Source organism: Chrysemys picta, chromosome 17, assembly GCF_011386835.1.
Source record: "Chrysemys picta bellii isolate R12L10 chromosome 17, ASM1138683v2, whole genome shotgun sequence".
Lineage (NCBI taxonomy): Eukaryota > Metazoa > Chordata > Testudines > Emydidae > Chrysemys > Chrysemys picta.
Genome location: NC_088807.1, coordinates 26,728,272 through 26,753,131, shown reverse-complemented (window position 1 = coordinate 26,753,131; position 24,860 = coordinate 26,728,272). Strand labels below are relative to the sequence as shown.

Below are 24,860 nucleotides of genomic sequence, written 5' to 3'. Positions count from 1 at the left end.
GGTCTTGTGATGGGAGCAAACAAGTCTTGTCTATTGCTATAACTTTGATTCAAAGATCAAAAAGGAATATTAACGTGTAGGAAGACACTTGAGGGAAATAGTGTTATTGTCTCTATGTCTCTTTGAAGGTTGGGCTAACCTGGATCTGAACTGTGTAATGGATAAATAGGGTTACCATATTTCAGCAAGCAAAAAAGAGGACGGGAGGAGCCCCGCCCTAGCCCCCCCCTGCCCCTCCCACTTCCCACCCCCCCAGAACTCCCAACCCTCCCCCCGTTCCTTGTCCCCTGACTGCCCCCTCCTGGGACCCCTGCCCCTAACTGCCCCCCAGGACTCCACCCCCTATCTAAGCCTCCCTGCCTCTTGTCCCCTGACTGCCCCAACCCTTATCCACCCCCCCACCCCCAGACAGCCCCCCCCAGAACTCCCAACCCATCTAAACCCCTCTGCTCCCTGTCCCTTGACTGCTCCGATCCCTCTCCCCACTCCTGCCCCCTGACAGCCCCCCCAGAACTCCCAGCCCCCCACCCCCCCGCTCCCTGTCCCCTGACTGCCCCCCTCCTGGGACCCCTGCTCCTAACTGCCCTCCAGAACCCCACCCCCCTACCTAAGACTCCCTGTTCCTTGTCCCCTAACTGCCCCCTCCTGGGACCCCCCCCAACTGCCCCCCAGGACCCTACCCCCTACCTGTACCCTGACTGCCCAAAACTTTCTCCACTCCCCCCAAAAAAGCCCCCCCCTGAACTCCCGACCCCCCCCCCCGTTTCTTGACTGCCCCCTCCAGAACCTCCTTGCCCCTTCTCCTGCCCCTGGCTCCCTTACCTGCTGCTCAGAACAGGGTGTTGGGCTCTGTGCGAGCCGAGCCGGACACGTGGCTGCGCTCCCCAGCACAACAAAACCCGGTCCCTGGCCCTGCACAGTGCTGCCGGACCGGGCTGCAGGGGAGAGCTGCCGGCTCAGAATGCAGGGCGGATCCGGCTCCTCTACAGCTGCTCCGGAATCCAGCCCGGGACTTTCCTGCAGCCCTCCCAGCCGCTCGCTCTGCTCTGCCGGGGAGGGGGGGAAATCCCGGACATTGTGAGTGATTTACAAATTCCCCCGGACGCTATTTTAACACAAAAAGGAGGACATGTCCGGGTAAATCCGGACGAATGGTAACCCTAGGATAAATGACCCTGGGCTAATTGCCAGGATGTTTGGGAGAAGGAGAGTTAGGCCGATTGTTTTCTCAGGCCGAAAAGCTGCTGGAAATGTATAAGAACCCTGGGACACGATCCTGCTGCATCTCAGATCTGCTTTGGGTTCCAAGAGCGGGGAAACCTTAAGACACAAGGATTGAGATTCCCCAGTCACTGACTGGAGTCATCCTGCATATGTGTAGATCAATCTCTGATAATTTTCATATGACTTTACAATTGTGCCTCTTCATATAACCTTGTGATGGGTCACACATATAACCAAGTGTGACCTCTGTTTTCATGGGACTTTGTTTCAAAGCCTCATTTAGAAACTTTGCATTGCCCTTGGTATAATATTATAGCCCCTAAGGATAGAATAAGATAGAAAAAAAATTTCTTTTTGCTAGCAGTAGAACAAGAGCTCTCCCCCCCCCCCCTTAATCAATTGCCCTGTTGAATGAATGAGGTGTGGATGAGCAAGGCATGGAAGGCAGCACCTCCAGACAGCCTCAACTGTTGGAGAGGGGCTGGGAGCCAGACCCAAGGACAATAAAACGTGTCATGTGGGCTCATTAAAGACAAGCAGACATACCGAAGGACGGCCCTCGGGGGGTTAGAAGCAAGCACCTTCTTTTTGGAAACACCCTCTTTGCAGCATTGGGACAACACTCAAAAGAAAGCAGCACAAAGGACCAATGGACACAGACACAGAGTTTGAATCTGGTACAGATTTGCATAAGAGGAAAGCTGCTATAAAAGTGAGGTGTCTTGCAGAGGACCCCGGGTCTCGTCTTGTCAACATGGGAGCATCGATCCGGATCGGCAGAAGCCCGGCTCCACCCCCTCCCCCATCTAACTCACCTGGCCAGTGAAGTTAAGGGGAGCAACTAATTGGTAACAACAAAATTGGTAACAACAAGACGGAGTGTGTTTGTGTGTGTGTGTGAGTGTAAGTGTAATATATTATATGCATATAATACAGTGTTAATGAATACATGTATTACTAATAAATGTGGCGTTTTGTCTTATTCCCCCTGAAAAGATCTTGTGCAGTACTTTAAGTACAACATATGGACATTGGCCTGTAACCTCTGGACTGTTTCTAAAAGGACTTTTGGCAACTACAAGCTCATCTCTGCTGTGTCTGAACCTCAAGATTTGAATTCAAGTCTGTCTGTATATTGATCTTTGAACCAACTCTCTCTCGCTTTTCTTTTCTAATCAATGTTAGTTTAGTTAATAAGAATTGACTATAGTGTAGATTTGGGTAAGATCTAAGTTGTAATTGAACCTGGGTGTGTGGCTGATCCTTTGGGATTGGAAGAACCTTTTCTTTTATATGATGAGATCAGATTTTCAATAATCATCATCATATCTGACGTGTGTGTCTGGACGGAGGCCGGGCACTTGAAGGGAACTGCGTTGTTTGGACGTCTGAGTAACCAGTGAGGTCCTACAGAGGCTGTTTTAGGCTGATTGGTAAATCTAAGTTTGGAAGATCCACCAGCCTCTGGGGTTGGTCTTCCCCGTTCTGTTTGCAGTTCACCCTGATTGAGTGACCTCATCTGGCTCCCACGGGCAGCACCGTCACAGGGGGGCAGGGGGAGGGACATGAGGAGGGGGGAACATGGGGTGGGGGGGCAGGGGAAACACAGGGTGGGGGGTGGGGAGGGGAACACAGGGTCTGTGTGTGTGGTGGGGAGAGGCGGGAACACAGGGTGTGTGGGGGGCAGGGGGAGAAATATGACAAACCTCCTGGGCCCAGGCTGGCAACAACCGCCCAGCTCAGCAGCACAATGACCCCCCAACTCCGTGTGCCTGGCTGGTCCCCCCCGAGCTTCATAGGTCAGCTGGGTGCATTGTCCCCACGCGGCAGGGGGCATGTGCCCCACTGAGCCCCCTGCAGATCTCAGGGGGGCAAGGATGGCACAGAGGGGCCCAGCAGGCCAGGCAGCCACGGGGGGGGGGGGGGGGCGGTTATAATACAGCCCCTGGCCCACAGCCGGGCGGGTTCTGCCCATGGCGTGACCCCTTGCCACCGGTGCAATCCCTGGCTGCGCCAGCAGGTGTCTCTGCTGCACCAGGGACAAAGCTGCAGCAGCCCTCGGGGCTGCGGGTCGGGAGTGAGGGGCACTGGCAGGGATGGTGGGGGGCAGGGCTGGGCTGGCAGGGGCTGTGGGTCGGGAGTGAGGGGCACCAGCAGGGATGGTGGGGGGCAGGGCTGGGCTGGCAGGGGGCTGTGGGTCGGGAGTGAGGGGCACCGGCAGGGTGGGCTGGCAGGGGGCTGTGGGTCGGGAGTGAGGGGCACCGGCGGGGCTGGGGGGCAGGGCTGGGCTGGCAGGGGGCTGCGGGTCGGGAGTGAGGGGCACCGGCAGGGTTGGTGGGGGGCAGGGCTGGGCTGGCAGGGCTGTGGGTTGGGAGTGAGGGGCGCTGGGAGGGTGGGCTGGCAGGGGCTGTGGGTCGGGAGTGAGGGGCACCAGCAAGGATGGTGGGGGCAGGGCTGGGCTGGCAGGGGGCTGTGGGTCGGGAGTGAGGGGCACTGGCAGGGGTGGTGGGGGGCAGGGCTGGGCTGGCAGGGGGCTGTGGGTCGGGAGTGAGGGGCACCGGCAGGGTGGGCTGGCAGGGGGCTGTGGGTCGGGAGTGAGGGGCACCAAGAGCATGTAATAGCACCAAGAAGAGGGGAGGGGGGTCCATGCTGGGAGTGGCTCACGCTGTGGGGGGTGTCCCTAGCCCAGGATCGATGCCCAAACAAGGCAACACCCGAGGCCTTTGCAGCAGGGGAGGAAGGGAGCAGAGGCCCAGGCTCCCATCCATCACCAGGCCCCGCTGGCAGCCAGCCCAGCCCAGCCCAGCCCGGCCCTGCAGCGTCAACCACAAGGAGCCCTAATTATAGGGCAGCGAAATCCAGAGCCTGGAGATGTGGGAAGGAAGCCAAAGGTGGCTGAGCCCAGCCAACCTCCCCAGGGTCAGAGAGGGGCTGCTGCTTCCGAGAGCTGGAAACACGCAGCAGGGGCTGCACGTGGGGAGTGTGGGGCATTGGCAGGGCTGCGGGGGGGCAGGGCTGGGCTAGCAGGGGCTGCGGGTCGGGAGTGAGGGGCATTGGCAGGGCCGGGGGGGGGACCCCAGGGCCGGGCCAGCAGGGGCTGTGGGTGGGGAGTGAGGGGCACTGGCAGGGCTGCGGGGGGGGCAGGGCCAGGCCAGCAGGGGCTGTGGGTGGGGAGTGTGGGGCATTGGCAGGGCGGGGGGGACACCAGGGCCGGGCCAGCAGGGGCTGTGGGTGGGGAGTGAGGGGCACTGGCAGGGCTGGGGGGGACCCCAGGGCCGGGCCAGCAGGGGCTGCACATGGGGAGTGTGGGGCACTGGCAGGGCCGGGGGGGGGACCCCAGGGCCGGGCCAGCAGGGGCTGCACATTGGGAGTGTGGGGCACTGGCAGGGCCGGGGGGGGGACCCAGGGCCGGGCCAGCAGGGGCTGCACATGGGGAGTGTGGGGCACTGGCAGGGCCGGGGGGGGGACCCCAGGGCCGGGCCAGCAGGGGCTGCACGTGGGGAGTGTGGGGCACTGGCAGGGCTGGGGGGCAGGGATAACTAGATTCCTGGGGCGGGCCCAGCCTCGCTCTGCCCCACCCCGGGCTGCAGAGGAAGTGGGCCGGCGAGTGGCTGCCAGCCTCGCGTGCCAGGCGCTGCTGGGACATGCTGCCCTGCCCAGGCAGCAGCTCTGAGCCTGGGGGGTTGGCGCCAGCTCGGGGGGCAGGGCTGCCCCCAGTCTCTGGTGTGCCCCTCATCTGTGGGCCCCGCCCCGTCGGGCCGCCTGCCGCTGGCAGCCCCGCGCGCTCCGAGCCCTGGCTTGTGGTTTCCTCTGGGTGGGGGTGGCAGCCGCTCCGTGCCAGCAGCCGGGAGCCAGGGAGGGGCCGGGAGGCGGCGCAGAGCCGGCGGTTGGGCCAGGCCGGTGCCGAGCTCGGTACCCACGGGGGGCCCCAGGGAACCCGCCTATGGCGGAGCAGGACGCCAGGGGCCTGGGGGACTCCTTGCCACTGGACGGGGGAGACAGAAGGGATCTGCGCCCCCTGGACAGACGGACGGACAGACGGCAGCTGAAGCAGAAGAGTTTATTCCCATCCCTGGAGGGGGAGGGGTGGCTGGCGTGCACAACAAAATTAACCAAAAATTAATAAACTAGGAGTTTTTTTTTTTTGGGGGGGGGGGGCTGGTTAAATGGGCGAAGCTGCGGAGGCGACGGCCGCCCGAGACCCCGAGGAATGGCCCAGCCCCAGCGGCCGTGGGGCCCCATGGCTGCCTGGGCGCGGGGGGTGAGGGGGGGCGAGGCCAGCAGGCAGCGGGGGCCCAGCGGACCCAGGCATCCGGGTGGGGGCTACGGCACAGAGACGTGGAAGGGGCTGTTGGGCACGTGCTGGTCGCCCCATTTCACCACCAGGACGTAGTCGCCCTTTTCCTTCAGCAGGTAGGAGACGCTGTAGAGCCGGTTTCCCAGGTGCTTCACCACGATCTCCTCGCACGGCGTGCGCGGGCCATGCACGCCCACCAACAGCATGTTGTTCCCTGGGGGGGAGGGGGGGGACCGGGGGTCAGGGGCAGCCAGGTACAGCCTGGGCCCCTGCCCCCACCTAATCCCCTCAGCCCCCCAACTCCACCCTCTCCCAGCCCCAGTGCCCCCTCAGAACCCCACGCCCCTGAGCCACACAGAGTTAGCTACACAGGCCCTGCAGCTGGGCTGGTTCTGGGGGGTCCAGATCCACCCCCCATAGCACAGCTGAGGCCACCCCAAGGTCCCACTGCTGCCACCCCCGGACCCCTTCACCCAGCCCAGCTGTTCCTGTCCGTGTCTCCGGGGCAAAAACAGCAGCACCAGGTGGGTGAGGGGGGAGCTGCCCTCCTGCCCCCCCCTCCCCCCCAGCCATACCCCACGTCCTCCCACCCCTGCCCCAGAGACCTGGCCCGGCCCCCACCGCCCCCCACACCTGCTTTACTGCAGTCCACCGTGAAGGAGTTCTTCTGGCCCACGAAGCCCTTGCTCAGGCCCAGACCCTTGGCCACCACCTTGCTGGCGTCCGAGGCGAACTTGGGGGGCGCCCCCTGCAGCACGGCCACCTCCGCCCGCCCGGCCGAGTCCACGAAGACAGAGGACGTCTCGTGCAGGCTGTGACTGCTCACCAGGCGGGAGCCTGTGGGGGGACAATCGGGGTGATGGGGGCAGTGGAGGGGATCCCCCGCCCCCGGCACCAGTACAGCCAATGCTGCCTGAGTGTGCAGAGAGCCTGAGCCCTTTGCTCAGAGAGAAGTGAACCCCCCCCGTGGGAGGGGCTTGCGAAAGGCCTGCCCCCAGGGCCCAGGCACGCCCCCAGGGCCCACACCTGTGATCTTGGCCTTGAAGGGGCTGCCGGCGATGTGGTAGGGGCCGCCGTACTTGATGGAGATCAGGTAGCTGCCGGGCACCATGGGTGTGTAGGTCACTTTGTAGCCCTCGGCGCACTCCTGGCAGTCCATCTGCACCTTGGAGGGGCCGTCAATGGTCACGGCCAGGGCCCCGGGGCCCGCATTGGTCGTGTTCACCACGAACTCCGCTGGGCTGCCTGCAAGTGTCACGGGTGTCAATGCCGGCGCCCCTCACTCCTGACCTGGCGCCCCCAGCCCCACCAGTGCCCCTTACTCCCGACCCGCCGGCGCCCCTGGCCCCACCCCTCACTCCCACCCTGCCGGCGCCCCTCACTCCCAACCCGCAGCTCCCGGCCCTGCCAGAGCCTCTCACTCCCGCCCCCAGCCCCACTGACGCCCTTCACTCCCGAGCCGCCGCCCCCGGCCCCACCATCGCCCCTCACTCCCGACCCACAGCCCCCAGATCCGCCATTGCCCCTCACTCCCGACCAGCAGCCCCTACCGGTGGTGCCCCCCTCCAGGCCTGCGCCGTACGCAGACACCAGGCCTGGGTCGCCCGCCTGGCCCGGCTCCCCGACGCGTATCTTGAAGGGGCTGCCGGGGATGTGGGCGCTGTTGAACTTGACATCGATGGAGTAGACGCCATTCTCCGCGGGATGAAGCGCACGGCGTATTTATCTGGGGGTAGGGGCAGCATTAGAGGAGGGGCAGCATTGGGGTCCTGCCCCCCAGCAGCCCTGGGGCAAGAGTGGCAGCTTGCTCAATGGGGAGGGACCAGCAATTTGAGGCGGTAGGGTGTGGAGCTAGGAGCCCGGACTCCTGGGTTCTCTCCTGGCTCTGGGAGGGGAGTGGGGGCTGGTGGTTAGAGCAGGGGGGCTGGGAGCCAGGACTCCTGGGTTCACTCCTGGCTCTGGGAGGGGAGTGGGGGCTGGTGGTTAGAGCAGGGGGGCTGGGAGCCCAGACTCCTGGGTTCTCTCCTGGCTCTAGGAGGGGAGTGGGGGTGAGTGGGTTGGAGGGGGTGGGGGGGCTGGGAGCCAGGACTCCTGGGTTCTCTGCCCCCTGCCCACCCCATCTGGGGTCCAGGCCCCGCTCCGTGGGGCGGCCTCACCTTCGTCGATCTCGGTGACGTGACATTCCTCCAGCGCGCCCGAGGGGCTGTGCACTTTGGCGTCCAGCGCCCCCTTGGCGCCGTTCAGGCTGACTGCAAAGGAAGCCGGCTGGTTGGCCTTGAGCCCTGACTCCTGGAGGCACAGCAGAGCGTTAGCGGGGCCCGGGGGTGGGGCGGGGGGCCGGGGGGAGACCAGGGGGTCCCTCACCCCAGCTGCGTCACTTACCTTCCTGAGCCTGGCTGCTTAAAGAGGGAGAGCTGGGAGCGCGGGCTGGCGGGCCGGGCCTGAGGGGCAGCCGCAGGCTATGGGTCCCAGCAGCCCACGGCACGGGCCTGGTGGCAGTGTAGGGTGGGGGGCAGGGTGGGGTGGGATGGGGGCAGCTCTCTCTCTTTAAGCAGTACCTGACCCGGGCGTCGTCGGGGTCTGTTAAGAGCCTTTAAAAGAGACACAAGAGAAAACCGCGGCGCCCCGGGGCGGTTTGGGGGGCACCCTGCTGTCCTGGGCCGGCACAGGATCCCACCCTCCTCCCCCCGGCGGCTGCGCTACCCCCCAGCCCTGGGCCCCACTGCTTCCTCCTGATGCCAGAGGGGGGCAGACAGGTTACAGCCCCAGCTGGGGGCTCTGCTCCCTCCCCATGCCCCCCTACAGCCCATCCCCCCCTCGCCTCACGGTGTGTGTGTGGGGCGTTACATGGGAGGAGACACGGGAGTGGGCAGCACGTCGGGGGGGGGGGGGGGGGGAAGCTCTGTCCCGAGGGGCTGCGGTCACCGGAAGCTCACTGCAAGCCCCTCGCCCATGGGAGAGGTTGGGGTACCCCAAGAAGGTGGGGGGGCTGTTTTACCAGGGAAGATCAAAGGCCTGGCCTGCTGTATTGAGAGGACAAGCTGCCAGGGGGCCCCGGGGGGGGCAGGACGAGCTGGAGACTGGGATTCGGGGAGTGACACACGTGGCCCTTTGGCGTGGCTGGAGTCTCCGTCCCGGGACAGGAGCTGACGGCTGCTCTGGAGCTGGTCATGCTAGGGGGACACGGCCGTGGGGCAGGGGGGGGCACAGCCAGCTACATTCCCGTCTGCGCCATGGGGCAGAGGGGGTGGGGGCAGGGGCAGGGGCAGACAAGCCTGTGGTGACAAGACCTGCCAAGCCTCCCCCCGGGAACAGCCAGCAGTCCCCCGTCCCTGCGTGCTGTGGGTCACGCCCCTAACAAGGGCACACACTCAGCACACAGGGGCGGGTCCAACCAGCCATTCACCTCCCAGCTCGAGGGGGCCTGCCCCGGGGATCGTGCAGGGCGAGCCGTGGGGCCTGCTAGCTCTGTGGATGTCGAGGATCGAGGTGCGGCCGGGGGGCTGCCCCCCGGCAGGAGCGACTCAGCCGGGACCCCAGGACGTCTCACTCCCCAGCAGCCGCCCCAGGCCCGTGCCGGCAGCAGGAGGGCGGGGGCCCGGCGGTTTCTCTGGGGCCTCACCTGAAGGCTGGTAACAGTCAGGCGCCGGGCGTCATGGCAGGGGGCCGCCGCCGGCACCACGAAGGGGCTTTCGGGAACGTGCTCCTCGTTGAATTTCACCGACACCTCGTAGTCACCTGGGGGAGAGGGGTGTTAGCGCCGCCCCATGGCTGGCCCCCAGCCCCACTCCCAGGCCCCCTGCCAGTCCCCCAGTCCCACGGCCCGCACCCCAGCCGACCCCCAGCCCCACGGTCTGTCCCCTGCCAGCTCCCCAGCCCCATTCCTAGGCCCCCAGCCAACCTCGTAGCCACCTGGGGGGAGAGGGGGGTTAGCACTGCCCCAGCCCCACTGCCAGTCCTCAGCCAGCCCCCCCCGCATAGTCAACGGGGGGGTTCTTGGCCCCCTAGGTCGACATCAGGGCTGGCCCAGCCGCCCCGTAGGCCCCTGTCCGTACCGGGCTCCTGGACGATGTAGGCCACGCCGCAGGACCCGTCTTTTCTGTCCTCGAAGGCAATCTCGGCCTTGCTGGGCCCCTCGACAGCGATGGAGAGACCCCCGGCGCCCGCCTCCCGCGTCCAGATGCTGAACTCGGCTGGGGGGGGGGGGGAGAGACGCTGTTACCCAGGCTGCTGTGCAGGTCCCTCCCTCCCTCACCCCCCAACAGCCTCCAGCACCCGCTTACCTGGCACGCCGGCCTCGGCCCGCTCCAGGCCAGGGCCCCCCGCCCGCACCTTGTGGGCACCGCCCTCTCCCAGCGGCCCGACGGTGAACTGGAAGGGGCTGCCGGGAACGTGCTGCCCCTTGTACTTGACGCTGACTGAGTGCACTCCTGTCTCGGCGGGCACGAACCGGACGCAATAGGTGCTGTTCTCTGCCTCCAGCACCTCGGCCGCCAGCCGCTGCCCTGAGGGGCCCGTCACCTGGGCCGTCATGTCCGCCAGGCTGATCTCTGGAGGGAGAAGGGGGTCAGATGCCCCATAGTGCCCCCCACCAGCCACCACATGATCTCCCAGCCGGCCGCCCAGAGCCCTCGCCCCCAAACACAAGCCCCCTCCTGCCCCCAAGCCCCCTGCCCCAGCTCACCTGGGATCTTGAGGCTGAGGTCGCAGGCACTGCCCACGTTGGCCACAGGGGGGGCGCGGCGTCGCCGGGTGATGCTCTCCTTCACCCGCCCCTCGCCTGTCACCTTCACCGAGAAGGGGCTCCCTGTGGGGGGGAGGGTGTCAGCAGGGCTGGGCGGCCACAGACAGGGCCCCACAGCACTTCCTGGGGTCACCCACGCCCCCCACATGGCCTAACGGCCCCTGGACTCCCCACCCCAGGGGTTGCTCTGACCACGTAGCGCTGGGGAAGATAGCGTGGCCCCCCATGCCGGCCGAGTGCCCTGCAGGGACAGGCCCCCCGGGGGCATAGCCCGGGCCCCCAGCTCCGCGCTGGGCCCCCCACCTGGCACATGCTGGTCAGCAAATTTGATGGAGATGATGTAGTTGCCCGGCTCCGTGGGGCAGTAGGTAACGCGGCAGGTCCCGTCCTCCAGGTCTTCCGTGTTTATGTCCACCTTGCTGGGGCCCTCGATGGACAAGCTGAGCCCACCATAGCCTGGGGGCACAGGAGGAAGTGGGGGGGCTGCAGGCCTTCCAAGCACCCCCCCCCCTCGCAGAGAACCTAGGAGTCCTGGCTCTAACCCACCAGACCCCATTCCTCCTAGAGCAAGGAGAGAACATAAGAACGGCCCTACTGGATCAGACTAAAGGTCCATCTAGCCCAGTATCCTGTCTGCCGACAGTGGCCAATGCCAGGTGCCCCAGAGGGAATGAACAGAACAGGGAATCATCAAGTGATCCATCTCCTGTCGCCCATTCCCAGCTTCTGGCAAACAGGGGCTAGGGACACCATCCCTGCCCGTCCTGGCTAATAGCCATTGATGGACCTGTCCTCCATGAACTTATCTAGTTCTTCATTGAACCCTGTTATAGTCTTGCCCTTCACAACATCATCTGGCAAGTAGTTCCACAGGTTGACTGTGCGTTGTGTGAAGAAATACTTCCTTTTATTTGTTTTAAACCTGCTGCCTATTAATTTCATTTGGTGACCCCTAGTATCTCCCCTTAGCTGTCTCTTTTCCAAGCTGAAAAGTGCCAATCTTCTTAATCTCTCCTCATATTGAAGCCGTTCCAGACCCCTAATCATTTTTGTTGCCCTTTTCTGAACCTTCTCCAATTCCAATAGATCTTTTTTGAGATGGGGCGACCACATCTGCACGCAGTATTCAAGATGTGAACGTACCATGGATTTATATAGAGGCAACAGGATATTTTCTGTCCAATTATCTATCCCTTTCTTAATGATTCCCAGTATTCTGTTCGCTTTTTTGACTGCTGCTGCACATTGAGTGGATGTTTTCAGAGAACTATCCACAATGACCCCAAGATCTCTTCCTTGAGTCGTAACAGTTAATTTAGACCCCATCGTTTTATACGTATAGTTAGGATTATGTTTTCCAATGTGCATTACTTTGCATTTATCAACATTAAATTTCATCTGCCATTTTGTTGCCCAGTCACCCAGTTTTGTGAGAGCCTTTTGTATCACTTGGCAGTCTGCCTGGGTCTTAACTATCTTTAGTAATTTTGTATCATCTGCAAATTTTGCCACCTCACTATTTACCCCTTTTTCTAGATCATTTATCAGTATGTTGAATAGAACTAGGCTCAGTACAGATCCCTGGGGGACACCCCTATATACCTCGCTCCATTCTGAAAACTGACCATTTATTCCTACCCTTTGTGTCCTGTCTTTTAACCAGTTACCGATCTATGAGGGGATCTTCCCTCTTATCCCCTGGCAGCTTACTTTGCGTAAGAGCCTTTGGTGAGTACATTATAGCCACTGGATCCCCCTTGTCCACATGCTTGTTGACCCCATCAAAAGAATTCTAGTAGATTGGTGAGGTACGATTTCCCTTTACTAAAACATTGTTGACTCTTCCCCCAACAAATTATAGAAGAACAGGAGTACTTGTGGCACCTTTTTGCGGATACAGACTAACACGGCTGCTACTCTGAAACCAACAAATTATGTTCATCTAACTGACAATTTTGTTCTCTACTATAGTTTCAACCAATTTGCCCAGTACTGAAGTCAGGCTTACAGGCCTGTAATTGCCGGGGTCACCTCTGGAGCCCATTTTAAAAATTGGCGTCACCGTAGCTCTCCCTCCAGTCATCTGGTACAGAAGCGGATTTAAATGATAAGTTGCAGAACTACTAACTGTGGTTTGTAAGTTCCTTCAGAACTCTTGGGTGAATCCCATCTGGTCCTGGTGACTTATTGCTGTTTAATTGATCAATTTGTTCCAAAACCTCCTCTAATGACACCTCAATCTGGGACAGTTCCTCAGATCGGTCAGCTAAAAAGAACCCAGGAGTCCTGGCTCCCAGCCCCCCGGTTCTAACCCATCAGACCCCCCTCTGCTTCCAGAGCTGGGAGAGAACCCAGGCGTCCTGCGGCCGCACCTGCGTCCCGGGTGTCGATGAGGAACTCAGCCGGCTCGAAGGTGCGCCCCTCACTGAGGCCAGGCCCCGAGACGCGGACCCGGCTGGCGTCACCGATCTCTGACTGGCTGATGGTCACCGTGATGGGGCTGTTGGGGATGTGTTGCCCGTTCCGCTTGATGTTCACCAGGTGCTCGCCCACCTCCTTGGGCACGAACGAGATGCCTGGGGGAAGTCGGGAGTGAGGGGGCACCGACAGGCTTGGGGGGCACTGGCTCGGAGGGGGGGGCAGGGCTGGGGGGAGTGCAGGGCTGGGCTAGGCTAGCAGGGGCTGCAGGGCAGGAGTGAGGGGCACCGGCAGGGCTGGGGAGCACTGGCTCGGGGGGAGAGCAGGGCTGGGCTAGCAGGGGCTGCAGGTCAGGAGTGAGGGGCATCGGCAGAGCTGGGGGGCACTGGCTCGGGGGGAGAGCAGGGCTGGGCTAGCAGGGGCTGCGGGTCGGGAGTGAGGGGCACCGGCGGGGCTGGGGGGGGCAGGGCTGGGCTAGCAGGGGCTGCGGGTCGGGAGTGAGGGGCACCGGCAGGGCTGGGGGGAGCGCAGGGCTGGGCAGGGCAGGAGTGAGGGGCACCGGCAGAGCCGGGGGGCACTGGCTCCGCGGGGAGGGGGCGGGACTCACCCACGTGGGCCGTTGCGCAGGCGTTTGAGCTGGCAGGGCTCCTCGCGCCCTGATGGGGGGGGTGACAGTCGCTGTCAGCTGGCTCAGATCCGTCTCCGCGATGTCCAGGGGGATGTCGGCCGAGGAGCCGACTTTCAGCTGGGACATTCGCAGTGTGTCGTCGCCTGGGGTCGGGGTTGGGGGGCATGAGCCGAGGGGACCCCCCAGCCCCAGCATCCACCCCCCCCAACCCCTCCGTCCACCCCACCCCTCCCTCCCTCCATCCTGCCCCCCAACGCCAGCCTGTTCCCCCCCAGTCCCTCCGCAGCCCAGGAGAGAAAGCCATTCCCCCAGCCCCCCTCCCGTGGACCCACCCCCAGCCCCGCCCCAGGGAGCCGCCCCCCAGACCCCCCACGGGGAGCCGCCCCCAGACCCGCCCCCCAGGGAGCCCCTGCTGACCGGTGATCCGGGCGGTGAAGGGGCTGCCCGCGATGTGCTTCTCGTTGTATTTCACCACGATGCTGTAGTCGCCGGGCAGCACGGGCAGGTAGGAGACGCTGCAGGTGCCGTCCTGGTTGTCGGTGCAGCTGATCTCGGCCTTGGAGGGGCCCTCAACTGCCAGGGACAGCCCACCTGCAGGGGGGAGGGGTCAGCGTGGCCCAGCCCCCCGCTCCCAGCCCCAACCCGGCACCATCATGGGAACTGACAGGTCAGGGCCTCCCAGCCCCCCCGGCTCTAACCACCAGACCCCACCCCACCCCAAGCTGGGGAGGGAACCCAGGCATCCGGCCTCACCTTCGCCGGCGTCCTTGGTGTTGACAGTGAAGGTGGCCGGCTTGTTGACCACGCCGTGGATCAGCCCTGGGCCATAGGCCGTGACGTGCCCCACTGTTGACGTAGTCCACGTAGAACTGCAGGGGGCTCCCTGGGGGGGCACGGGGTGGGGGGTGTGTGTCAGAGCCTGCATTGGCCCTTCCCCCAGCCACGGCCCCCGCACTGCTCCCTGAGGCAGCTGGGACGTGGCCCCCCCCGCAGCACCTGGGACGTGCCCCCCCCCCGCACCTGGGATGTGCAGGCTGTCACAGCGGATGTCCATCTCGTGCAGCCCGGCCTCCGTGGGCGCGAATCTCACCGTCACGGTCCCGTCCTTGTTGTCTGTGATGTCGGGCTTGGCCACCTTCCCCGAGGGCATCCGGACCTCGCCTGGGGGCAGAGCGCGGGCAAGGGAGGTTGTCAATCCTGGCCCATGGCCACTCCCCTGCCAGGGAGACATGGCCCCTCTGGGCTGGTTATATAGGCCTTGAGCCCGGAAAGGGGGGGGGGGGGGCAGGGTGATCCCCTCCCCCTGCAACGCAGCCCCACTGGAGACTGGATGTGATACCCCAGTAGTCACCCACCCCCGGAATTCGCATGTTTTGTGCACAGTGTGCCTGAGGAGGGGCCGTTCTCAATGTCTTGATCTGCTCGGCTGCGACAGCTCGTTGGATCGTGTGTGTGTGGGGGTGTGTGCGCGGGGTGTGTGTGTGTGCGCGTTACTGAAATGTGGGTGTGGGGGGGCGTTACTGAAATGTGTGGGTGTGTAGGGGGGGGTGTTTTCAACCTCCCGACAAGCAGCCTGTCAGGGAGGACAGTGAAAAGGCCGTGGCTCATTGGGGAAACGCACACACGCCCCAGGGTCACCCCAGGGACCGAGACAGCCCAACCCCATAGGAAGTGTGGGGCCCAGGTAAGAGCTTTCCAGCAAGTGGGGAGAAGCTAGAAAAGGGGGACGATGACATCAGAGGGGCCCTCACTCTCCCCTGCAACGACACACGGAAACACTGGAGGGGCAAGGACTGAACGGGGGACACGCTGGTCCGAGGCGAAGGGATTTTTCTCCTGGGAAAGCCGAGGCAGCTTGTGCCGCGAGCCCCCAGCCGGCCTGTCCGTCGCGCCGGGGGGAGGACTGGCCGATTGACACCCCAGGGAGGGGGCGACGCTCCGTTTGGGGGCTGTTTATTTGCTGGGTGAGCCGCTTCCATCTGCCGCTCTCCCTTAGCATCACTTCTGGACTCTCTCTCGGGCTGGTTTTGTCTAAGGCCAGTGTGTGGAGATCAGACCTGGGGGCCGAAAGCCGGGCAGATCCCCCTCCACATCGCGCGGGGGGGGGGGAGGAATGTCTCGAGCTGACCTTGGGCCGATCCCAGGGCAGCGCCCGACAATCCCAGCTGGGGGTCACAGTCCGGGGGGCGGGCGGCACTTGAGTAACTGGGCAGCTCTCCCCAGGCAGAGCTGATCTCAGCGTGTGTGTGAAGCCGCAGCTGGGGTTGTCCCTACCTGTGTCTGAGTGTGGGAACTTATCACAGCACCCCAGTGAGAGGGGGAGCCCAGGCTGGTGGGTCGGGGGGCTCAGTGGTACCCCAGATCCAAGTGGCACCCTGGGGGGGAATCTGTCACACAGGATGCCAGGCCCAGAGGGGCCCATGGGGGCGATCCCAGGGGGGCACGGGACAACCAGGCCGGATGCTGGGCCAGAGGGGAAGGGATTACCAGGCCGGACGCCAGGGTTAATGGGCCCAAAGGGCTGCTCTGGCTATATTAGGGTCTCCCCTGTTCTAGGGGACCCCGAGTGGGGCGGGGGGAACCAGCTGCCAGCGAGGGGGAGAGTCTGTTGGATGTCAAATTGCCGCCTCCAGGGGACGCGGCCCCACAGCACCAGCTCCCCAGACTTACCCGTGATCTCCCCCTTCTTGATGGTGAACGGAATGACCAGGTCAAACGGCCGCAGCCCGGCCACGTCCAGGCCATTGACTCCCATCAGGGGACGGTCCCGTGGCCTGCGAAAGACCCATGAGACACCCCCCAGGCAGAGCAGTGAGGCGGGGGTTGCTGTACGGAGAGCTGGGGAGGCCTGGCCTACCCCCAGATGCTACATGGGCCCTGGAACAGCCCGGAGGGGGGGCTCCCACAGCGCCCAGCCAGAGTCCAGCGTGCGAGCAAGTTTTGAGTCTGGGGAGATAGGCTGCATTGTCGTTACTACGTGGCCTGTCTGGAGCGTCATGTGTCACGCCGCTGGGCTGCGACACCAGGACGGGGAGAGGCGAGCCTAGACGGGGGACGGATCCCGGCTCCCCCGCGCACTCACCAGGACCTGGAAGGGGCTGTTGGGGATGTGCTCGCCCCCAAAGCGGACGCAGATGACGTATTTCCCGGGCTGGGGGGCCGTGTAGAAGATGTCGAAGGTGCCATCCTCGTTCTCCACCACATCCACGTCCACCTCGGAGCCGTCGGGCGTGCAGGACCGTGCAGGTCACCTTCCCTTTGCCCGCTGCCTTGGTGTCCACCGTGATCACCGTCTCCTCCCCGATCTGGATGGTGGGGCCGATTCCGGCGCCTGGGGGGGTGGGGGGATTGAGAATCTGCCCAAGCCACACCCCCCCACCCACCACCCCCTCATGCAACTGCAGCAGCCGGGAAAGGAAATCCCCAGCCTGCCTCAAACTTCGTCCTCAGCCGGAACCCGGCCCCCACGATCAGGGCGCCCCCCGCACTAGGCGCTGCACAGACCCTCCGGGAGCCGTGGGGCTCCCCAGCCCTGCAGATGCCCCCCACCAAGCGAGGTCAGGAGCGGCACGGATCCCCAAACAGACTTGGGGGTGCAGCACAGAGCCAGCTGAGATTGGGGTCCCTGTCAGGCCCGTCCGGCCCCCATCCAGGTTCACAGCCCCCTGCCCATCCCTGGCAGCGCCCAGCGTGATGGGGCCCCAATCCCAGACCTGGCCCATCCCATTGCTCCCCCCACTGCCCCCCTCCCAACGGCTGAGAACCGGCCAACTCGTGCCATGCGGCCCCCAGGACGGAGAGCGTTAAGCTGGGCAGTTAAAGCCCCAGTAGCAAAGCAAAGCAGCCCCCCCCCCGCCCCCTGGCCAACCCGACCCCTCCCCTGGCAAGCAACCCGACAGCAGGAGAGCCTGGGGCTTCAATGCCTTGAGGGGCCAGAGACCCTCCCAAGTCATTCAGGACGGGCCTGCCCGGGGGGGGGGGGGGGGGAAGGGGGGGGTTGGGAAGAGCCCCATGGGACCTCGCTCAGAGCGGGGGTTTGGTTCCAGCTGGAACTTCAAGTGGACAAAAGTTGGGTTTGGGCTCAAAAACGAATGTTTCAAAGTGAAGCCGAGAGCCACCGTGGCCCCTCGCGCCTGATAGGGACCGACCCCCCCAGAGACACGTCCCCTCGCGCCTGACAGGGACCGCGCCCCCAGAGACACGGCCCCTCGCGCCTGACAGGGAGCCCCCTCCCGCAGAGACACGGCCCCTGGTGCCTGACAGGGAGCCCCCTCCCGCAGGAGACACGGCCCCGTCGACATGTGGGGTTGGGGGAGCTCCGACCCCGGGGGGGAAGCAGCTTGAGACGCGGTTTGGTTAGCAATTGGGTGGGGCACTGTCTGGTGGAGAACTGGGTCACACTTTCGTTCCAGCTCGGCAAACGGAGGCTGCTCCTGGGCTCGTCGAAAAGCCACCCAGTCAGAACTCAAAATAGCCTGAAGCTTCATCCTCCAGCCGGAAAACCCCTCCTGCCAGTCGGCTCAAAGCTCATTCTCCCCTGAAGCGCCCGTTTGGAGACAGGTTTGACTCAGTTTCCCCGCAGAGAAAAATCAATCTGTGTCTTTCAATAGTCCTGCTCCTGGAGCGTGTTTGTAAAGTCAAGAACTTCGGTTCAAACCTCCGCAGACACTTTGAAACCTGGGTGGGCGTCAGCAGCCCCGTTTCCCGGCCTCTGCGCGGGACGCCGGGTAAGGGAACCTCCTGACTGCTAAGAGCCACGCGGGCGGCTCGGTCAAACCCGCACGACCACGGAGATGAGTCAGACTCTCGCTCTGCCTCGAGGCAGGATCTCAGCCCGGAGATGGGCCAGGGCGTGCGGGGGAAACAGAAAACCCCGGCGCTGAGGCAAAGGAGCGGATTTCCTCTCGCAGACATGATTTTCGGGGGGGGGGGGGGGGAGGGAGAGAGAGAAATCAGTGGTTGAGGGAGCTGCATTTTCCGGTGAAAAAGGAAGTTTTAATCCAAAGCCAGAGAGGTCTGAATGCACCTCGAGGCGGCCGTTGGAAGGGAAAGGAAGCCGCTTCGCACCACAAGGGGACGAGGGCAGCTCCAACCTGGCCCTGCCGGTCTGAATCTCCACGGGGCGCCCGCAAAGCTCAGCTCCAGATCCCGGCGTCGGGGCGTCTCCCGGGCCCCTTCTCCCGCAGGAGCCCCCTTGCGGAGCGGGTGTCAGAGCCCTGGCGCAGGGTGAGACGGCCGGCGGGCACAGGGCCCCCGCGGTGCTGCTGCCAGGAGAGGGGGGTCACCCATCCCTCCCTCCCTCCTGAAGCCATGCAGCCCCGGGCCACGCGGCCATGCAGGGAGGGGGGTGGGTGCAGCGGCTGGCTTACCTAGCCCGTGACCTCCAATCGACACTACGGTGACGGGGCAGAGAAGCGAGGAAAGGTCAAGTGAGACACAGATCACACCCCCCGGCAGCCCCCCACCCACCTCCCGCAGTGGTGGGCCCCGGAGGTGGCTGCCGAAGCAGGTGGTGTGTGCCAGCGTGAGGGTGGCGCGGCCCCCCCCCGCCCGCCCCATGCCAGCCTCCCACGGTGCTCACCAGTGACTGTGCACTTGCTGGCATCGCCGGTGGGCAGGGCCCGGATGCGGTAGGGGGGAGTAGGGGATCTCGTCCCCGCCGTATTTGATGAGGATGGTGTAGCGGCCCGTCGTGTCGGGCACATAGGAGACTGTGTAGGTGCCGTCCTGGTTGTCCCGGATCGTGGCCTTCTTGGGCTTCCCCCTCGGGGTCCTGGGGGGCATTGGGGGGATGAAGAGAGAACAGATTCCCCCTCCCTGCCCCCCCCCCACAGCTCCCCTGCTGCAGGCAGCCCTCTCCCGCTCACCGTGATCTGCACGGCCAGCAGCCCCTCGCCGGCGTCCTGGGGGCGTCGGGGGGGAATGAACAGAGAACAGACACCCCTCCCAACCCTCCGGCAACCCCTTACCGCCCGCTCACCGTGATCTGCACGGCCAGCAGCCCCTCGCCGGCGTCCTGGGGGCGATGAACAGAACAGACCCCCCTCCCCACCCTCCGGCAGCCCCTTCCCGCCCGCTCACCGTGATCTGCACCACCAGCAGCCCCTCCCCGGCGTCCCGGGGGCGATGAACAGAACAGACCCCCCTCCCCACCCTCCGGCAGCCCCTTCCCGCCCGCTCACCGTGATCTGCACGGCCAGCAGCCCCTCGCCGGCGTCCTTGGCGTCAATGGTGAACTCCACAGGCAGGCTGGCCGGGACCCCGGTGGTGTGAGCCCCGGGCCGCTGGCCTTCACTTTGCTGGCGTCATGTGTGGGCAGAACCTTCACCTTGAAGGGGCTGGAGGAGGGAGGTCGGGGGGAGGGGGTCAGTGCCGGCCGGGGGGGGAGGCCGTGGCCCCACTGCTCCCCTCTGGAGTGGGGACGAGGTCTCTGCTGGATGGCCACCCCTCTGTGCCCATGCCTGGCTCCCTACACCCAGGCCAGCCTGGTCCTGCTGCCCCAACTCCCAGCCTCTTTCTTGGGCATGGTGCCCTGGCCTCACCCCCTATAGATCCCACCAGTCCCACCTCCCCCAAGCAGCACAAGCCGTCTGGCCAGCACCCCCCGTACCTGCGTGGCACTTCCTGGTCTCCGTAGTGCACGGCGATGCTGTAGGGTCCCTCACGGCTGGGCACGTAGCTCACCGTCTGGGTGCCGTCGGCATTGTCCACCACCTCCACCGGCTCCACCACGCCTGGGGGAGGGAGATGCTGGGGATCAGGGGGTCCGGGCCGGGCCTCAGTTTCCCCTTTTCCTCCCCCCCGCCAGCAGCAGGCACTCACCTTTGGGGCCCTGCACCTTGACCTGCAGGGGGGCCACGCCCGCCTGGCTGGTGTCGACGGAGAAGGTCTGGGGTACGCTGGCCCGCACGACGCCCGGCGTCAGTCCTGGCCCCGAGCACAGCACCTTGGATGAGTCCACCACATCGTGCACCGGCACCTGGAAGGGGCTCCCTGCCGGGGAGGGGGGGGGGGAAATAGGGGGAAACTGAGGCCATGCCCCCAGCCCTGCCCCTGCGGCACCCCCAGCCCCTCACATCACCTGCCTGCAGGGCACCCACAGCCCAGGTCCTGCCCCCTCACCCAGACCCACTGCGGGCCAGTCCTCACTCACACAGACTAAGCTTCGCCCCGCCCTCGGTGCCCCACGGCCCAGCCCCACACCCTGCCCCCATACCTGGCACCTGGTGCCCGCCGTAGGTGACGTTGAGGCTGTAGGTGCCGGGTTCGTAGGGGACGTATTCCACCGAGCAGCTACCGTCCTTGTTATCAGTGCAGGACATCTTGGCTTCGGAGGGGCCCTCCACGGCCAGGCCCAGGCCCCCTGTGCCGGCACCCCTGGGGGAGAAGGAGGGGGGGGGATGAGAGAGCAGCACAATGGGGCTCAGCCACTCAGGGCAGAGAGCCTGAGCGGTGCCAATGCGCCCCCCCCCGGGACTCTGGAGCAGTGCCAGCGCCCCCCCTCCTTCCCCCCAGAACCTCCCCCCAAGCGGGGACCCCAGAGTGGTGCCAATGCCCCCCGTCCTTCCCCCCCCCCCCACGACCCCAGAGTGGTGCCAGCGCTCCTCTTCCTCTCCCCCGGGACCCCCCTCCCCCGAGCCGGAACCCCTGAACAGTGCCAAGGCCCCCGCAAACCCCCCCCCGAGCGGTGCCAAGGCCCCCCCCCCCCCATCCTACAACCCCCCGAGCCAGGACCCCCGAGCAGCGCCAAGGCCCCTGCAACCCCCCTGAGCGATGCCAATGCCCCCCTCCCCCCCAAGCGGTACCAACGTCCCCCCCGCGACACCCCCCCCCCCCCAAGCTCCCCCTCCCCCCCATGACCCCAGAGCGGTGCCAACGCGTCCCCCCCGAGATGGGACCCCTGAGCGGGGCCAGGCCCCCCGGCCCCTGACCTGGTCTCCACGTGAAGCGATTGGGTTGGTTGGTGGTGCCGCTCTGGAGGCCTGGCCCGTGCACTCGGACCCGGGTGGGGTCGCAGCCCTCGGTGACCGGCACCCGGAAGGGGCTGTTGGGCACAGGACTCCCGTCGTAGGTCACGTCAACGGAGTGGACGCCTGCCGGGGGGGGGGAGGAAGGAGAGGAGAGGAGAGGGTGGGGTCAGGGCTCCGTCCCACCCCTGCTCCCCTCCCCCCATGCCCCGGCCCCTGGCTCACCCTCCTCGTAGGGGGTGTACTCCACACGGTACGTGCCGTCGCCCAGGTCCTGCACAAAGGCCTCGGTCAGGTTCCCCGAGGGGTTGGACACCCGGGTTTTCACGTGGGGCCCACCAGCTGTCCCCAGCGCCCGGGCGTCCACGCTGAAATCTGTCGTGGCCTCCCGGAACACGCCTGCACCGAGGGGGGCGGGGGGGGGGGTAAACAGGGGTCAGGCCGCGGGCCAGGCCCCCCCAGCTGGGCCCCCCAGGAATTACCCCTGCCCCCCACTCCGCCGGGCCCATCCCCCATCACGCCCATCCCCATGCATCTGTCCCTGCAGACCCCTGCCCCCTTCCACCAGCTGATCTTTGCCTCCCTGTGCCTGTCAGACCATCACCCCTGTCCCAGACCCATACCCCTTTGCTACCCCCCACAGCACCCCGAGGCCCGCTGATGTTCCCCATCCACGCCGAGCCCGTCCCCCCAGTGCCCCCCATCCCCAACCCCTGCACCCCCCCGTCCCTCTGCACCTTCCATCTCGTGTGCCCCGCTGACCTTCACTGTCCACGCTGGACCCATCCCCCAGTGCCCCCCATCCCCTACATCCCCCCATCCCCAGCCCCCTGCACCCTAAGCCCCATCCCCTGCTCCCACTGACCGTCACCATCCACGCCGGGCCCGTAGACCTTGACCCCGGAGGTGTCGAGGGCCGGCTCCACCTGCAGCGTGCTGGGGAAGTGGGGCACGGGCTGCCCGCCGTACTTGATGGTGATGGTGTAGGTGCCGGAGCAGAGCGGGGTGTAGGCGATGGTGTAGGTCCCATCGCCGTTGTCCTGCACCCGCACCTCGGCCTGCGCCCCGCCCTCCGAGATTATCTCAATGGTGAGCTCGGCGCTGCCGGCCCGTGAACAGTCCACGTGGAACTGGCCCGTCTGGCCGGCCGTGGCCCGTTCCAGCCCTGGCCCCGAGCAGGTCACCTTGGAGGGGTCGAAGCGGGGTTGGACGGCCGCTCGGAAGGGCGAGCCGGGCACATGGGTGCCCGCGAACAGGATATTGATGTTGTAGTCGCCCGGCTCCGTCGGCAGGTAGGAGACAGAGCAGGTACTGTCCCCGTTGTCCAGGCACTCGATCTTGGCCTCGCAGGGACCCTCCACCGTCAGCCCCAGGCCCCCCGTGCCGGCCCCCTTCGTGTCAATGGTGAAGGGGGCGGGCAAGCCAGCCTGGCCGCCCTGCAGCCCCGGCCCGTAGGCCTTCACCTGCGGGGAGAGGGCGGAGTGAGGGGCCCTGAGCTCACAGGGTACCCGCCTGCCATAGCACCGCCCCCCAGTGCCTCGCCAGGTACCCACCCACCCGAGCACCACCCGCCTTGCCAAGGCCCCGCCCCTCGCCGGGTACCCATTCACGCCCCACCTGCCTTGCTAATGCCTCGGCCCACACTCATCTTGCCAGGTACCCGTCTGCCTAGCACGGACCCCCAACCCACCTCCCCCCAGCCTTCACCTTTGGGCAGGGGAAGGACTCTAGCCCCCCAGCAAATGGGTGTGGGGTGTCCCACCCCACAGGTCCCCCCGGCAGCGCTGCCCATGGGGGGTAGCAGGGGACACCCACCTTGGAGGGGTTGGTGGGGGGCACGGCCTCCACAGGGAAGGGGCTGCCAGGCACGGGGGCTCCGTCGTAGGTCACCTGAACCTCGTAGGGCCCCTCCTCGCGGGGGATGAATTTCACCACGTTGTTGTCGGGGCTCAGGCCCGGCTCCACCTTGCAGGGCACCGACTTGCCCGCCGGCCCCGTGATCTTTGCGGCCCACCTTGCCCTGTCCGCCGGCCCCCTTGGACTTGACCGTGAACTCCTGGTCCTTGCCCGCCTCAACTTCTGCACAGAGAGGAAGAGCCCTGAGCCCGGAACCAGGCATGTCCGGAGCCCCCTCCCGCCCCACCATGGGCCCCCACCCCGCCCGCTGTCAGATGTCACTGCTCCATATAGGAGCCAGGTTCTCCCCAGCCCCCCCACCAGCACCGCGCTCCGCCCCCTTAGCTGCAGCCTGGCATGGGGCAGGCTCGACCCCGAGCTCCCCCCCTCCGGTCCCCAAATGCCGTGTTTGTCCCCTTCGCTGGGTCAGGAGGCCCAGCCCTCCCCGCCCGGGTACGCACTGTCAGCCAGGCCGGTGATCTTGATCTTGCCGAGGTCCAGGCTGGGGGCCACGCCCACGCTGAAGGGCTTTTGGGGATGTGGTCTCCGCCGTAAGTCACCGCCACACCCCAGGTTACCCTGCGTGACGAAGCGGGAAGGTTTGTTTCGTTTTCTCTGAACACCGTGTGCGTGCCTCAGTTTCCCCAGGTGTTACTCAAGTCTCTTGGTGGTGGGACGAAGGGGTATGACCGTCGCAGCAACCCTTAGAGGGGCAGGTGTGACTGCGACAGGCACAGACAATGGCTGGTCACTGTCGCCTGGCCACTGATGGCCGGGGCAACCCTTCTGTGTAACGTTGGCTGAAAGTCCCTGCAGGGTAGAGATCGGGGGCCACATCGGGACCCTCACCCCCAGAGGGAGCAGAGACCAGAGCGAGGGGATTCCCTGAGGGGGCCGACGGCAGAGCCAGGCTGCTGGAGGCTCAGAGAAGCGCAGAGTTTAACCCCCCTGGGAGAGTGCACCCCCGAGATGGGCTGGGAGCCCGGGATACCCTGCAAGGGGAGATGGAGCCCAGCCCAGGCCTGGAGGGACCCGGGGAGAGAGGCACCCCAGAGAGCCAGGCCCTGCCAGCTCAGGGGGATGGGGCCGGGGCCCCCCCTCGTACCTGCTGCACAGGGGTGTATTTCACTGTGTGGGTCCCATCGTGGTTGTCGATCACCTCAGAGTCCCGCACGACCTCGCCCTTGGCCGGGCCGGTGAACTGCACGTCCAGGGGCGCCCGGCCCCCTGCCTTGGCATTCACCGTAAAGTGGGTGGGCTTGCCCAGTTCCACGCCTGCCGGGAGGTGGGGTGGGGACCCATGGTGTCAGTGGATGTATTTGCCCCCCTTTCCCCTCCGTCCTCCCCGGCTGCCTGCGCCCCCCCCTTCCCCTCTATCAGTCCCCCCCGGCTGCCTGCACCCCCCCTTCTCCATCCATCCGCCCCCACTGCCTCATCCCCCCTTCCCCCTCCGTCCCCCTTCCCTCTCCACCCCCCCCCCACTGCCTGCGTCCCCCATGCCAAGTCAGAATTTCCTCCCTTGCCCAGACCAGTCCCCTGCCCCACAAACTCACCAGTCCGGTTCAGCCCAGGCCCTTCGGCCTTGACCTTGCTGGCGTCGTGGGATGGGTCGACCTTGATGCGGATGGGGCTGGTGGGGGTGGCCTAAGGAGGTAGCAGGGAGTCAGAAGCCATGCGCCCCCCCCC

General features: G+C 65.2%; 1 protein-coding gene across 1 annotated transcript in view; it reads right to left on the bottom strand.

Annotated features, from left to right (window-relative positions):
- Positions 1-5,270: 5,270 nt before the first annotated feature.
- The window catches only part of FLNA (filamin A), a 40,129-nt gene continuing 20,539 nt past the window's right edge, over positions 5,271-24,860 (bottom strand). Inside the window, 39 exon segments of the mRNA XM_065571315.1 lie at positions 5,271-5,735; positions 6,155-6,358; positions 6,548-6,766; positions 7,072-7,221; positions 7,224-7,247; positions 7,678-7,810; positions 9,144-9,259; positions 9,577-9,714; positions 9,805-10,071; positions 10,206-10,328; positions 10,569-10,721; positions 12,638-12,841; positions 13,291-13,297; positions 13,299-13,349; positions 13,351-13,454; positions 13,729-13,902; positions 14,065-14,158; positions 14,160-14,194; positions 14,332-14,472; positions 15,982-16,177; positions 16,394-16,546; positions 16,548-16,642; positions 18,681-18,704; positions 18,893-18,947; positions 18,949-19,075; positions 19,486-19,582; positions 19,585-19,649; positions 19,922-20,045; positions 20,134-20,304; positions 20,528-20,688; positions 21,254-21,404; positions 21,504-21,677; positions 22,144-22,741; positions 23,094-23,288; positions 23,290-23,357; positions 23,636-23,753; positions 24,280-24,449; positions 24,728-24,818; positions 24,853-24,860. The exon segment at positions 24,853-24,860 is cut by the window's right edge and continues 147 nt beyond it. Of these exon segments, the coding sequence (XP_065427387.1) occupies positions 5,548-5,735; positions 6,155-6,358; positions 6,548-6,766; positions 7,072-7,221; positions 7,224-7,247; positions 7,678-7,810; positions 9,144-9,259; positions 9,577-9,714; positions 9,805-10,071; positions 10,206-10,328; positions 10,569-10,721; positions 12,638-12,841; positions 13,291-13,297; positions 13,299-13,349; positions 13,351-13,454; positions 13,729-13,902; positions 14,065-14,158; positions 14,160-14,194; positions 14,332-14,472; positions 15,982-16,177; positions 16,394-16,546; positions 16,548-16,642; positions 18,681-18,704; positions 18,893-18,947; positions 18,949-19,075; positions 19,486-19,582; positions 19,585-19,649; positions 19,922-20,045; positions 20,134-20,304; positions 20,528-20,688; positions 21,254-21,404; positions 21,504-21,677; positions 22,144-22,741; positions 23,094-23,288; positions 23,290-23,357; positions 23,636-23,753; positions 24,280-24,449; positions 24,728-24,818; positions 24,853-24,860 (5,366 nt within the window). The 3' untranslated portion in view covers positions 5,271-5,547.